At 38.5% G+C, this 12,308-nt stretch overlaps 1 protein-coding gene across 7 annotated transcripts in view; it reads left to right on the forward strand.

The window, feature by feature from the left end:
- Tpk1 (thiamin pyrophosphokinase 1) overlaps positions 1-12,308 on the forward strand; it is a 378,233-nt gene that overhangs the window by 115,065 nt on the left and 250,860 nt on the right. For 5 of the 7 annotated variants that reach the window (XM_060380097.1, XM_060380100.1, XM_060380095.1 and 2 more), the window contains one exon: positions 2,563-2,632. The exons of the other annotated variants lie outside the window; for them this stretch is intronic. In XM_060380097.1, the coding sequence (XP_060236080.1) occupies positions 2,563-2,632 (70 nt within the window). The remainder of the gene's footprint in view (positions 1-2,562; positions 2,633-12,308) is intronic. 7 annotated transcript variants of the gene reach the window in all.

Here is a 12,308-nt window from a genome sequence, read left to right on the forward strand (position 1 = left end):
GTTGTATTTTATGTGAGTTCATTTCTCCCTCTTCACTTATGATTTTGATATGTAGGAAACTATACACAAATTCAGTGAACTTCTGTCAGTTCTATTCGTGGCATAATATGAAGCTGGATTCCAGTTCTCATCAAGTATTTTGGGTAGTTAATGAAATTAGCCATCCTTCCTGGTTGTTTATATAAAAATTCTTGCTTTCATTAAATATTTAGTAGTAGCTTTGGCTGTTCTTTTCTAGGCTGTTCTTTTCTAGGAAGATAGATAGATAGATAGATAGATATTTAAATTTTAACAAAAAGCAGAGAAAACTATTTACTGAATGCCCTTGTGTTCATGTATTGTGAGAAAGACTCCATGTAATTCTTAAAATATTGATTGTTTAGTGGCCCCTTTCCATAGGTGATAAAGCTCAAGCTAAACTGCATGTGTTTTGCTCACTTAGCCTGCACTTTACTTCATGTATAACAGGGATCGCAGAAAACATAACCTTAGGCTTTTGTTCTCTCAATAGGGCTGGTTAGATATTCATTACATTATCTTTCCTGCTGTTAACATTTCAAAAGTTAAGAGTTATCTGTTCTAAGTCTTCTTAAATATATAGCTACATTTGCACACAAAAAAGATGATAGACAGTTTTAAAATGAAGAAGTAGGTCAGCAGAGTAGTAGTTGGTTTCTTCTGCAGCCATTTCTGTGTCAGGCATTTGCTCATGCTCATGACTTAGTGTGGAAGACACTGGAACTTTGGGCTAGGAAAGCAGCTGAATGATATAAGCAGAACTTAATGGGCTGTTCTCTAGTTCTATCAGGAACCTGGAAGACAGTGTTGTTGAGAGTAAAACAGAGGCTAGAAACCTGCAGATAGAAATAAAAACTGTCAGCAACTGGGCTACAAACTATTCATGTAACATTTTGAAAAATAATCTGGCTATATTATGCCACTTACCTGAGACTAAATAAGAAAGTAAATGACTAATTTCGTTGGTGGAGAGAATTTCAAGAGAGCATGAATTTGGGTCTGTGGCATCTTTATTACGGATTACTCTTACATAGATCACAATGAAAAAGTAACTAATGTACTTAGTGGCTTTGATTTTTAGGAGTTGCTTAGGGGCAGAAGGCAAGACTTTGATCTATTAAAAGTAAGGAAATTACTACACTCTCCTGTTAAATCACCAATATCTTGCATCCACACCTACTCCATAGGATAAAAACAGTTTGATCTGAATCCTTAGGGAAAAGATTTTTTTTTTTTAATAAGTAAATGAAGCCAAGCTTTCTAATTCAACATGCTCAAAGCTCATATTTATGCTCCAAGACCTAATCAGCATGCACAGGGCCTGCACAGAGACCTTTTACATTTATATTATGGCTTCCAGTGTTTTTAGTGTTTTTAATGGGATTCCTGAGTGTGCAAACGAGTGGGCCTTTGTTTCTTGTGCCTACTCTAGGGCTCTTTTCCTTCTGTTTGTTTTTTCCAACTCCAGTGTGTTAGCTTTTGTTTTATCTCATTTTATTTTATTTTGCCTTATAAAGATTTAAAAATTTTCAACAAAATATAATAAAGGTCCTTTATTGAAAATAGGTTTAATAGTTTAAAAAAGTAACCTTAACTAATTAACAAACAATTATTAGCAAAATATAATATATATTTACATAATTGCAGAGAAATTTTGTAAATTGAAAGATAGTTGACATAATTGGTCGCATACAGAAGGAAGACAAGAATGAAACTTTGGAGAAAGGTTGAGGGCAGGTAAGATTGCCAGCAGAAATGTTTCAGTGGCCTTCTCAGAGATAGAAAGTAGACAAGATAGAAGGTGGGAAGGAACTGAGTTAAAATGACTAATATTCCTCCAGAACTTGAGAGAGATGCTTCCTCAGCTTTGAGAAGCACTGTTGGCTTAGCCACAGTTTTGAAGCTCAAAACATTGAAGAGAAACCAGGTGTGGTGGTGCACACCTTTAACCCCAGCACTCCAAGAGGCAGAGGCAGGTGAATCTCTGTGAGTTCGAGGCCAGCATGGTCTACGAAGTGAGTCCAGGACAGCCAAGGCTACACAGAGAAACCCTGTCTTGGGAAAAAAAAAAATATCAGGGAGAAAAAGAAGGTCTTCAGTGTTTTCAGAGAGAAGACAAATGAGTCGTAGAAAATGAGATTGGCTGTCTGTCACCTGAAAGTACCACTGTTCCCAATGGCAATGCAAAGCCAAAGTGGTAATATCCTCATAGCATCTGACTATCAGCTGAATCCTGCTGCCTGTCACGACTCTGAATCTACCTTCTGTTATAAAAGAGGAAAGACAAATTGTAGGATATGTTACCCCTACATGCTCTCCACCTCTCCTCTGAGGGACTGAGGAAGATGCAGAGGGTCTGTAGGTGGTTCTGTCCTCCTAGGTAGAGTCACATGTAAGAACAGGAGATGTGTCATAAAGTGAATGTCACGTTCCAGGGGATAGTGCTACTTTATGTTCAGAGTGTTTGCTTTCCTGTGGTGTTCATGGGAGAGAACTACGATTTGCCATCTGTACTGACACGATTTACATTCTTTTTGTTTGAAGCTCTCTTAAAAGCCTGTGCTGATGGAGGTGCCAACCAGTTATATGATATCACTGAAGGAGAGAGAGAAAGGTATGCTCCCGGCAAGTAGTGTCTGCATGGTCCTCACTTCCGCTCTTTAGTTCTTCTATGGTGACTGCTTATTTTTCTTCATACTCATCATAGGAAACCACCTCCGGGCAGGGGCAAGGCTGAACTGCTTAACCATGTTGTATTATTTCTTTCTTTGAATGAGATCTCTTAGAATTAGAATCATCTGTGTTCCTCTTTTTAAAATCCGATTCTTTTACTTTAAAGCCTCGTTAAGTCACTTTATCAAGTATTGAAATTTGTGAGGACATTGAAGATTGGCTAAAATAAAACCTCAAATGACTATTTATGTTTGTATTAAAACACTTTAGATGAATGAAAACTGGATTCCTAGAAGAGTCTGCTGTAGAAAATGTGAGGTTTTATATTAATGTTGAATGAATCTTAGTAGTATTTACTCTTTGTTAATTATTTCTGCATCACACACATATTTTTTGAGAGAGTTTACTTAATGGATTGCTCTCTGCATTGTCTTGGTTTCCTGGTCCTTGTATGGTGAGATATTTTTTGATGAGAGAACATGTTTTATAGAAACAGATTTTCAAACTAGTTCAGTTGCGAATGTGTTTGTGGCCCAACTCGTTTGGAAACACAAGATTTCATGGTGTAGATGTGAGTACACTGTGAAATGTAGTTCAGTCATTCTCATATGTGTCAGAAGCTGTCTTGAAATGGTTGGCATTTGAGAAATCGCCTACTTGCTTCCAAAACTAAAATAAAAATATTATGGCATAACAGGCCCTGTGTGGGCATTAAACATACGTGGTTTGAAATCATGTATTTTTCTTTGTGACATCAGAATGTTTAACTTCAGCTTTCTAAAACCAAAGGTGCTGTTGAGACCAGCTGGCTGTTTACTGTAGAGAAATCTTGTTTCCTTTGAGATTAGATGCTATTACTATCATCTGGAGACTGGATGCTGTTACCCAAAAACAAAACAGTAACAGTGGCAGCCTAGGACACTTAAATTTCATTTACTCTTCTGCTGAACAACTTTGCAAGCTTCTCTGACAGAACTCTCTAATATCTGACATGGACAATGTCTGACAAACCTTCCAAATTGTTTAAGAAAGCGCCTCGGCACATAATTCGGAATAGAGTGCCATGCCATGGGGACTCGGGCTATAAACTCGGCACTGTTTGTCTCATGCCTGTAGCCTGGTTGCTACTAAGGAGTCAGCAGCTAAGCCCTATTTCTCTAGTAGTAGACCCAGCTCACAAACATAATTAAGAGCATGACTTGGAAAGTTACTAACCTACTGCTTTCCGCCTGTTCCCTGATTATGAAAAACATTTAGAATGCTTATGAAATTTTACGTATGTATATTCATTCTTGTTCTAATGTCTTGGTACATGGAAGGCCTGGGGAAGAGAGCAGGGTAGGAGGTGAAGTCTGATCACCAAGAGAAGACCTTCTGCACAGTAGTGGTGTGCTCTTCTGGTTTGGCGCCTCTGAGATGTACTAAGGAAGAAGGCTTGTTAGGCACTAGGGATACACCTAGTAAGGAAGGAGTATATCTAATGTTCTCTGACTGCGTAATTTTAGAATACTGGGCTAATGCTCTAAACCCTTGAAAGGTAAAATTTGATTCTCACGCAGGGTGAGACTTTAGGTAACCCTTTCTTGGCCTGGAATGTATTTCTTTTCATAGCCCAGGCTGGTATTAACCCTGGAAGTCCTCCCACTAGTCGCTCCAGTTTTGCACTAGACCTGTACCCTTCTGCAGGAACTTGATTACTTTTTGTTGCTTTCAGAGCAGTGAACGTGGGTTTTACCTTCAGAACACTGCTCATCTTATAGTGTAGAGCTGTTGAGCATGGGCACATTGGACTGCCGACCCTAAGCCTGTCTGTCATTGTAACCACTCTGTCTTGCGCTCCTCACCTCTGATGCCTTGGCTCTGGAAGCTTCCATTCCCCGCTCTATCAGTGGGTTTCAGATGCTTCCTATATTGTAGTCATACAGTATCTGTAGTTCTGTGTATGATTTACTCTACTTAGTAAATATCCTCAAGTCCAAGCCATCTTCAGTATTGATCAGCCTTTGCTTCAATCCTGAAAGCAGCTTACCTTCAATTATCAGGTTTTGTTTTGATGAAAAGTGAAAAAACGTATTCCTATTGTGAAAGCAAAGAATGATAATCAAGATAGTGAATTGGAAGAAACAAAAAGAAAAAATTAAAAAGTATGGATTTCTTATTTCTTCCTGTGCCAGAAAGAGTTTCATTGAATCTATTGATTCTACCATTTGAGACAATACAGGGTATTATTCACTTGCTGTAGTTACCTGATATACAAAAGCTCCCTTTCTTTGAAAGTTGCCCAGTTACATTACATTATGGGTTTTTAAATGAATATTTGAGCATTTGAGTAGTTACTTCATTTTCACATTCCATAAGATTTAGAATGGTTTTGATTTTGATTTCAGAAAGATCTCAAATTAATAACCTAACAATACACCTCAGTATCAAAGAAAAATGACTCTCTAAACAAAAAAAAAAAAAAAAAAAAATGGTCCATGATTTGTGTTTGCTTATCCAATTACCTAGAGAATAATACTGACTTCATAGAATGAAATTGGTAGTGCTCCTGCCTTTCCTGTGTTATAAAGCAGTCTGAGGCCATTTGGTCTTAATTCTTCTTTAAAGATTTTATATCATTTTCAGGGACTCTCATTTGGTCCTGAATTTTGTTTTCCTAGCATGCTTTTTAATATGATTTCATTCTTCTTAACTGTTTTGTATCTACTTTAGATATTTATATTTTCTTGACTTAATTTTGGCAGGACATATGTATGTAGGAATTTATCAGTCTATTATAGATAATTCAGGAATTTGGAATATAAATTTTCAAAGTACTTGCTAATGATAAGCTCTGTTTCACTGGACTCTTAACTAACTCCCTCTTTATCACTCATTTTATTAACTTGATTATCTCCTTTCTTTGACTGATTTGACTATTTTTAATTAAATTTTAATTTTTTTATATTAATTACAATTTATTCACTTTGTATCCCAGCTGCAGCCTCCTCCCTCGTTCCCTCCCAATCCTACCCTCCCTCCCTCATCTCCTCCCATTTCCCTCTTTGAGTCCACTGATAGGGGAGGTCCTCCTACCCTTCCATCTGACCTTAGCCTATCAGGTCTCCTCAGGACTGGCTGCATTGTCCTCCTCTGTGGCCTAGCAAGGCTGCACCCCCCTCAGGGGTGGCAGGGAGGTCAAAGAGCCAGCCACTGAGCTCATGTCAGAGATAGTCCCTGTTCCCTTACTAAGGAACCTACTGGGTACTAATTTTTTTAAAGAACCAACTCTTGACTTTTTTTAAAGAACCAACTCTTTGATGGATTCTACTTATTGTTATTTTTATTAATTAATTAATTGGGAGATTCCTGTTTTTCTTTGACACTAAAAGGAACCTACAGAATCAATGAAATCCATATAAAAAAATCAATGACATACAATACAAAAGTAATAAATGAATCTCAACAATTTTATGGAAATACAGAAGCAATGATTAGCTAAAGCTACCTCTAGCAGAAAGGGTAATTATAGAGATAGCAAAATAACCGATCTCAAATTGTACTACAGAGCTATAGTAATGAAAGCAACTTGGTACTGACATGAAAACAAACAAGGAGACTAGTGTAATAAAATAGAGGATGCAGAGATAAACTCACAATAATTGCCTAACCTCCTAGAAATTTGTTAAAATATACTTTTTTATTATTTTTATTTTTATTAATTACAGTTTATTCACTTTGTATACCCCCTGTAGCTCCCTCCCACCTCCCCTCCCAACCCCACCCTCTCTCCCTCTTCCCTCCTGTGTCCCTCTCCCAGTCCATTGATAAGGGACTTCCTACTCCCCTTCCCTCTGATCCTAGTCAGGCCTCATCAGGATTGGCTGCATTGTCTTTCTCTGTGGCCTCATAAGGCTACTCCCCCCTCAGAGGGAGGTGATCAAAGAGAAGGCCAATCAGTTCCTGTCAGAGACAGTCCCTGGAGCACTGGCTGCTCTTCCAGAGGTCCTGAGTTTAATTCCCAGCAACCACATGGTGGCTCACAACTATCTAATGCCCTCTTCTGGTATGCAGGTGGATAGGCAGCAGAGCACTCATACCTAAAATAAATAAAATATACTGTTTAACATTTATGTAATTAGTTATTTAATGTGTGTACTCATACTTGTGTGTGGTCTCAGCCTGAATGTGGAGGTCAGAGAACAATTTATGCGAGTCAGTTGTCTCTTTTTACCATGTGGATTTCAGGAATTTAAATCAAGTATTTAGGCTTGGTGGTATAAACACAATAAAAAAAAATAGTTGATGGGGCTGGAGAGATTGCTCAGTGGTTAAGAATACCTGCTGTTTTTGGACAGGACCCACGTTTGTCTCCCAGCACCTATAGGATAGCAACAGTGTGCTATATCCCCACTTTCAGGTGATCCTTTGCTCTATTGTGGTATGTGAGGGCACCAGGCACATAAAGAGTATACATAGATACACACAAGCAATCACACATATAATAAAGTAAATGCATACAAGAAGGAAGAAGTTGGGTTTAATTGGGAGGAGAAAGGGAATCAGATAGAGAAGGGAGTTGGTAGGAAGAGGTGAATGTGACAGGAGGGGAAGGAATGAGACAAAGGATACTAACATGTTTGTTTGAAGATGCTACAATTTGACCCGTTGTTTGTATGCTAAACTAATGTATTGAAAAATAAATGTACTGTTGTAGAATTATCTAAAGAGAAAATATTCAGTGTAACAGATTATGAGACATAAAGAGATCATTACAATTCAATGGGGTGTGTATGTGGGTACATATTTGTTTGTGCTTATGTGGTTGGTTGTTGGGGGGAGTTTTCTTTTGTCTCATGGGAAGAATCCAAACTCTCTACATTATGTCATGATTATCTTTTCCTATTTTACCTTGATTTAGAGTTGGAAGGACTTATGTCCTTTACTAGATTATAAATTTCTAGTGATCTGTTGCTCCTTAACTTTGCATAATGCTTTTTAATTATTTACTCTCTCATTTTATCTTGTGAAGATGTGCCTTAATACCCTTCACTGGGTGGTGAACTGCTCGAATTGGATAATCACAGTTAATCATCTTTGCATGCCTCTAATATCTAGTGCACTAATGAGCATTGGAAAATTTATTGAATTAATGATTTTTCATTGATATCTCAACAGAGATGTCACTGAGGCTAAGCTATTTTTTAGCAAGGGATTTCTCATATATAAAATCAGATATTTTAAGTATGTTAATGCTGAAGAAATATTTTATAATTATATACATTATAATGTTTTATAATAATAAATTATATAATATAAATGTTTTATATCTAAAAATAACATTTTTTTTTTTGCTTAAAATTACTTACCTTATTCCTAACTTATGACAGACTGCTACACTGTTCTCCATTCTAATTCCTCTCATATGCATCTTATTCTGAGCAAGGTACTCAACATTTTAACTCACTAAAAGTTTGAGCACAACATACACTGTGTACATCAGTGCTAAGCGTGAAAGTTGTATCTGTGTGTGTGACTTGGGAGTTAGGGATTTTTAGGCTCTTTTACAGAACAGTCTGAGAAACAGCTATGACTTGACGGTGTGCTGTCTAATAAGCATATTTGAATTGGTGAGGATTGTTTTCATCTTTGTTTCTCAGAGTAAATGGCACATACAGAAACCTGAATAGGAAGTCTTCCAGGTTAATTTTATGTAAACATTATTTTAGGTAGCTGAGAGATATAGGAATGAATGCTGTAATTTAAAGGACAAGCATCTCAAGGATGCCCCTGTGTTCACACGAAAGGCTCTCTGCTGAGCATTCTGATGCAGTGATAGGACAGAGAGGAAGACTAGTCTAGAAAGAAAAGCAAAACACATCTTGGTCTTTTTTTTCTGTCACTCCTCTTAAATTTTTTACTGTTAAGATTTCAGAAACAGGGAATATTACTCCAATGTGAAGTGGGAAATGTTCATGTTTGAAACTTTCAGTTTTTTTGTGCTCACAAGTGTCCTATCAGGAGATTGACCACACTTTCCAGATGATGACTAGTGTAGCTCCACTTGTCCCTATAAAACTATTTTCCAGATAATCCAGCATCAAAATACAGTTGAGATAGCTGGGGCCTGGGAGGCAACTTAATCAGTATGGAGGGCCTGAGTTCAGGTTCCTATTATGCACATGATGACCTGAGTTATAGCCCTAGGTCCCACATGGTATCATGACAGAACTAGCTTCTGCAAGTTGTCCTTTAACCTGTACATGCACACCATGGCATGGCTCCCCAAAACTCCAAACAAACAAATGCAAAAACAACGACAACAAAAAATCACAACATGAATGCAGACACTAGGCAGACTCCACATACATATACTTGAATGAGCACCTATACCCACCTGCACACACAGACAGAGATATGCTCATGCCACACTGACAAAAATAGCAATAAGTAAGTAAACAAGCATGCATGGAAGCCACTTCTGGGGCAGCTTCTTTTTTGTTTGTTGTCTTTTTAAATTTTTTTATTTATTACAATTTATTCACTTTATATCCCAGCTGTAGCCCCCTCCCAATCCTGCCCTCCCTCCCTCTTCTCTTCTCGTGCCCCTCCCCCAGTCCAGTGATAGGGGAAGGCCTCTTCCTCTTCTAAAGCCTTTACCTGTAAAACTAACTCAGGCATCGAGTAGCAAGTATCCTTTATGCCTTCAGAGGAAGTAGAGAAATGTCTTAAGTAAGTCAGCCATTTTCTTCCTGTCTATTTCATGATAGGTAGCAGCTGCTTCAAGTTGGGAATTTTTTAATGAGGTATATCAGATTCATTCTGAATGTGCTGCTACACTAGTGTAACACTTACGGCCACTTGGAATACTTGGGCTGCCATTGCTTATGCTAAGGGTTTCAGGAAGACATCATTTTGTGTACAGTATTTAGAGAAATTTTGTTGAACCATATTACATTGACTAATAATAAAATACTGAGTAAACCAAGAAAATCCAGAATGACCCTTCAAAGGTATGGTACAATGAGCCATCAGAGAGCTTGGTGACTGTCTGATGGAATTCAGGGGACAGTCATACACCCTGGCATTAATACTGTTATCCACACACTTGTACTATATATAGAAGGATATTCAGCACTTTTAACGTCATGGTTGGACTGAAGGATACAGTGTTAATTCCCATTTAATTTTGTTTAGCATTGGTTGGGTGTAGTTGTATATGATGCAGTTGTTTGTAAACTTGCCTTTGAAGTGGTATATAGTTTTGTACCCACCACCACAATCAAGAATAAAGCATGTTTACTATCCCCAGAAGTTGCATCTTATTACTTTGCAGTTGACCCCTGGCCTTCTTACTGCTCTGGAATGTCATATGACGAACTCTTATGCCTGTAGTTCTTTAGGTTACATCTCTTTCCCTTTCCACATACTTGGGCATTCACCCACATTAATGTATTTCTTTTTGCTGGTGTGTAGTCTTATAATGAATGGGACACATATGTTTGTATATGTATTCAACAACATGTTTTTTAATTTTTTATTTAACTTTTATTAATTACACTTTATTCGTTTTGTGTCCCCCATAAGCCCCTCCCTCCTCCCCTCCCGGTCCCACCTTCCCCCCCCCCCCCCGCTTTCTGCATGCATGCCCCTCCCCAAGTCCACTGATAGGGGAGGTCCTCCTCTCCTTCTTTCTGATCTGTTTTCTCAACTTGACACAAACTAGGGTCATCTGGGAAGAGGGAAGGTTAGTTGAGAAAATACCTCAATAAGACTGGTGTGTAGGCAAGTATTTTCTTTTTTTAAATTTTATTTTATTTTATTAATTACATTTTATTCACTTTGTATCCCCCATAAGCCCCTCCCTCCTCCCCTCCCGGTCCCATCCTCCCACCCCTTCTTCACACATGCCCCTCCCCAAGTCCACTGATAAGTGAGGTCCTCCTCGCCTTCCTTCTGATCTTAGTCTATCAGATCACATCAGGAGTGGCTGCATTGTCATCTTCTGTGGCCTGGTAAGGCTGTTCCCCCCTCAGGGGGAGGTGATCAAAGAGCAGGCCAATCAGATTATGTCAGAGGCAGTCCCTCTTCCCATTACTATGTAATCCACTTGGACACTAAGCTGCCATGGACTACATCTGTGCAGGGGTTCTAGGTTATCTCCATGCCTGGTACTTGGTTGGAGTATGAGTCTCTGGGAAGACCCCTGTGTTCAAATTTCTGGTTCTATTGCTCTCCTTGTGAAGTTCATGTACTCTCCTGATCTTAAGCTGTACTATAGAGCAACAGTTATTAAAACTGCATGGTACTGGCATAGAAACAGAATGGTGGATCAATGGAACTGAATAGAAGACTCAGAAATAAACCCACACACTTATGGACACTTGATCTTTGACAAAGGTGCCAAAACCATAAAATGGAAAAAAAAGATAGCATCTTCAACAAATGGTGCTGGTCTAACTGGATGTCTACATGTAGAAAAATGCAAATAGATCCATACTAATCACCCTGCACAAAACTAAAGTCCAAGTAGATCAAAGACCTCAACATAAAACCAGACACATTAAATCGGTTAGAAGAAAAAGTGGGGAAAACCCTAGAACTCATTGGTATAGGAGACAACTTTTTGAATAGAACACCAATAGCACAGGCTCTAAGAGAAAGAATAAATGGGACCTCATGAAACTGAAAAGCTTCTGTAAAGCAAAGGACACCGTCATCAAAACAAAACGATTGCCTACAGATTGGGAAAGAATCTTTACCAACCCTTTATCTGACAGAGGGCTAATATCCAGAATATATATAGAACTCAAGAAGCTGAAAAGCAGCAAACCAAGTAATCCAATTAAAAAATGAGGAACAGAGTTAAACAGAGAACTCTCTGTAGAGGAATATGGAATGGCAGAGAAGCACTTAAAGAAATGCTCAACCTCATTAGCCATTAGGGAAATGCAAATCAAAATAACCCTGAGATTTCACCTTACACCTATCACAGTGGCCAAGATGAAAAACTAAAGTGACAACACGTGCTGGAGAGGTTGTGGAGAAAGGGGAACCCTTCTCCACTGCTGGTGGGAATGTAAACTTGTACAACCACTCTGGAAATCAATCTGGCGCTTTCTCAGACAACTAGGAATAGTGCTTCCTCAAGTTCCAGCCATACCATTTCTAGGCATATATCCAAAAGAGGCTCAAGCACACATTAAGGACATTTGCTCAGCCATGTTTGTAGCAGCTTTATTTGTAATAGCCAGAAGCTGGAAGCAGCCCAGATGCCCCTCAACTGAAGAATGGATGCAGAAATTGTGGTACATCTATACAATGGAGTATTACTCAGCAATGAAAAATAAGGAAATCATGAAATTTTCAGGTAAATGGTGGGACCTGGAAAGGGTCATCCTGAGTGAGCTATCCCAGAAGCAGAAAGACACAATGGTATATACTCACTCACATCGACATATAACATAGGATAAACCTACTAAAATCTGTACATCTAAAGAAACTAATCAAGAGAGAGGACCCTGACTAAAACTCTCAATCCCCATCCTGAAAGGCAAAGAGGATGGACATCAGAAGAAGAAGAAAACAGGAAACAACCTGGGAACCTGCCACAGAGGGCCTCTGAAAGGCTCTGCCCT

This window comes from Meriones unguiculatus, chromosome 3 (genome assembly GCF_030254825.1).
Source record: "Meriones unguiculatus strain TT.TT164.6M chromosome 3, Bangor_MerUng_6.1, whole genome shotgun sequence".
In the NCBI taxonomy this organism is placed as follows: Eukaryota; Metazoa; Chordata; class Mammalia; order Rodentia; family Muridae; genus Meriones; species Meriones unguiculatus.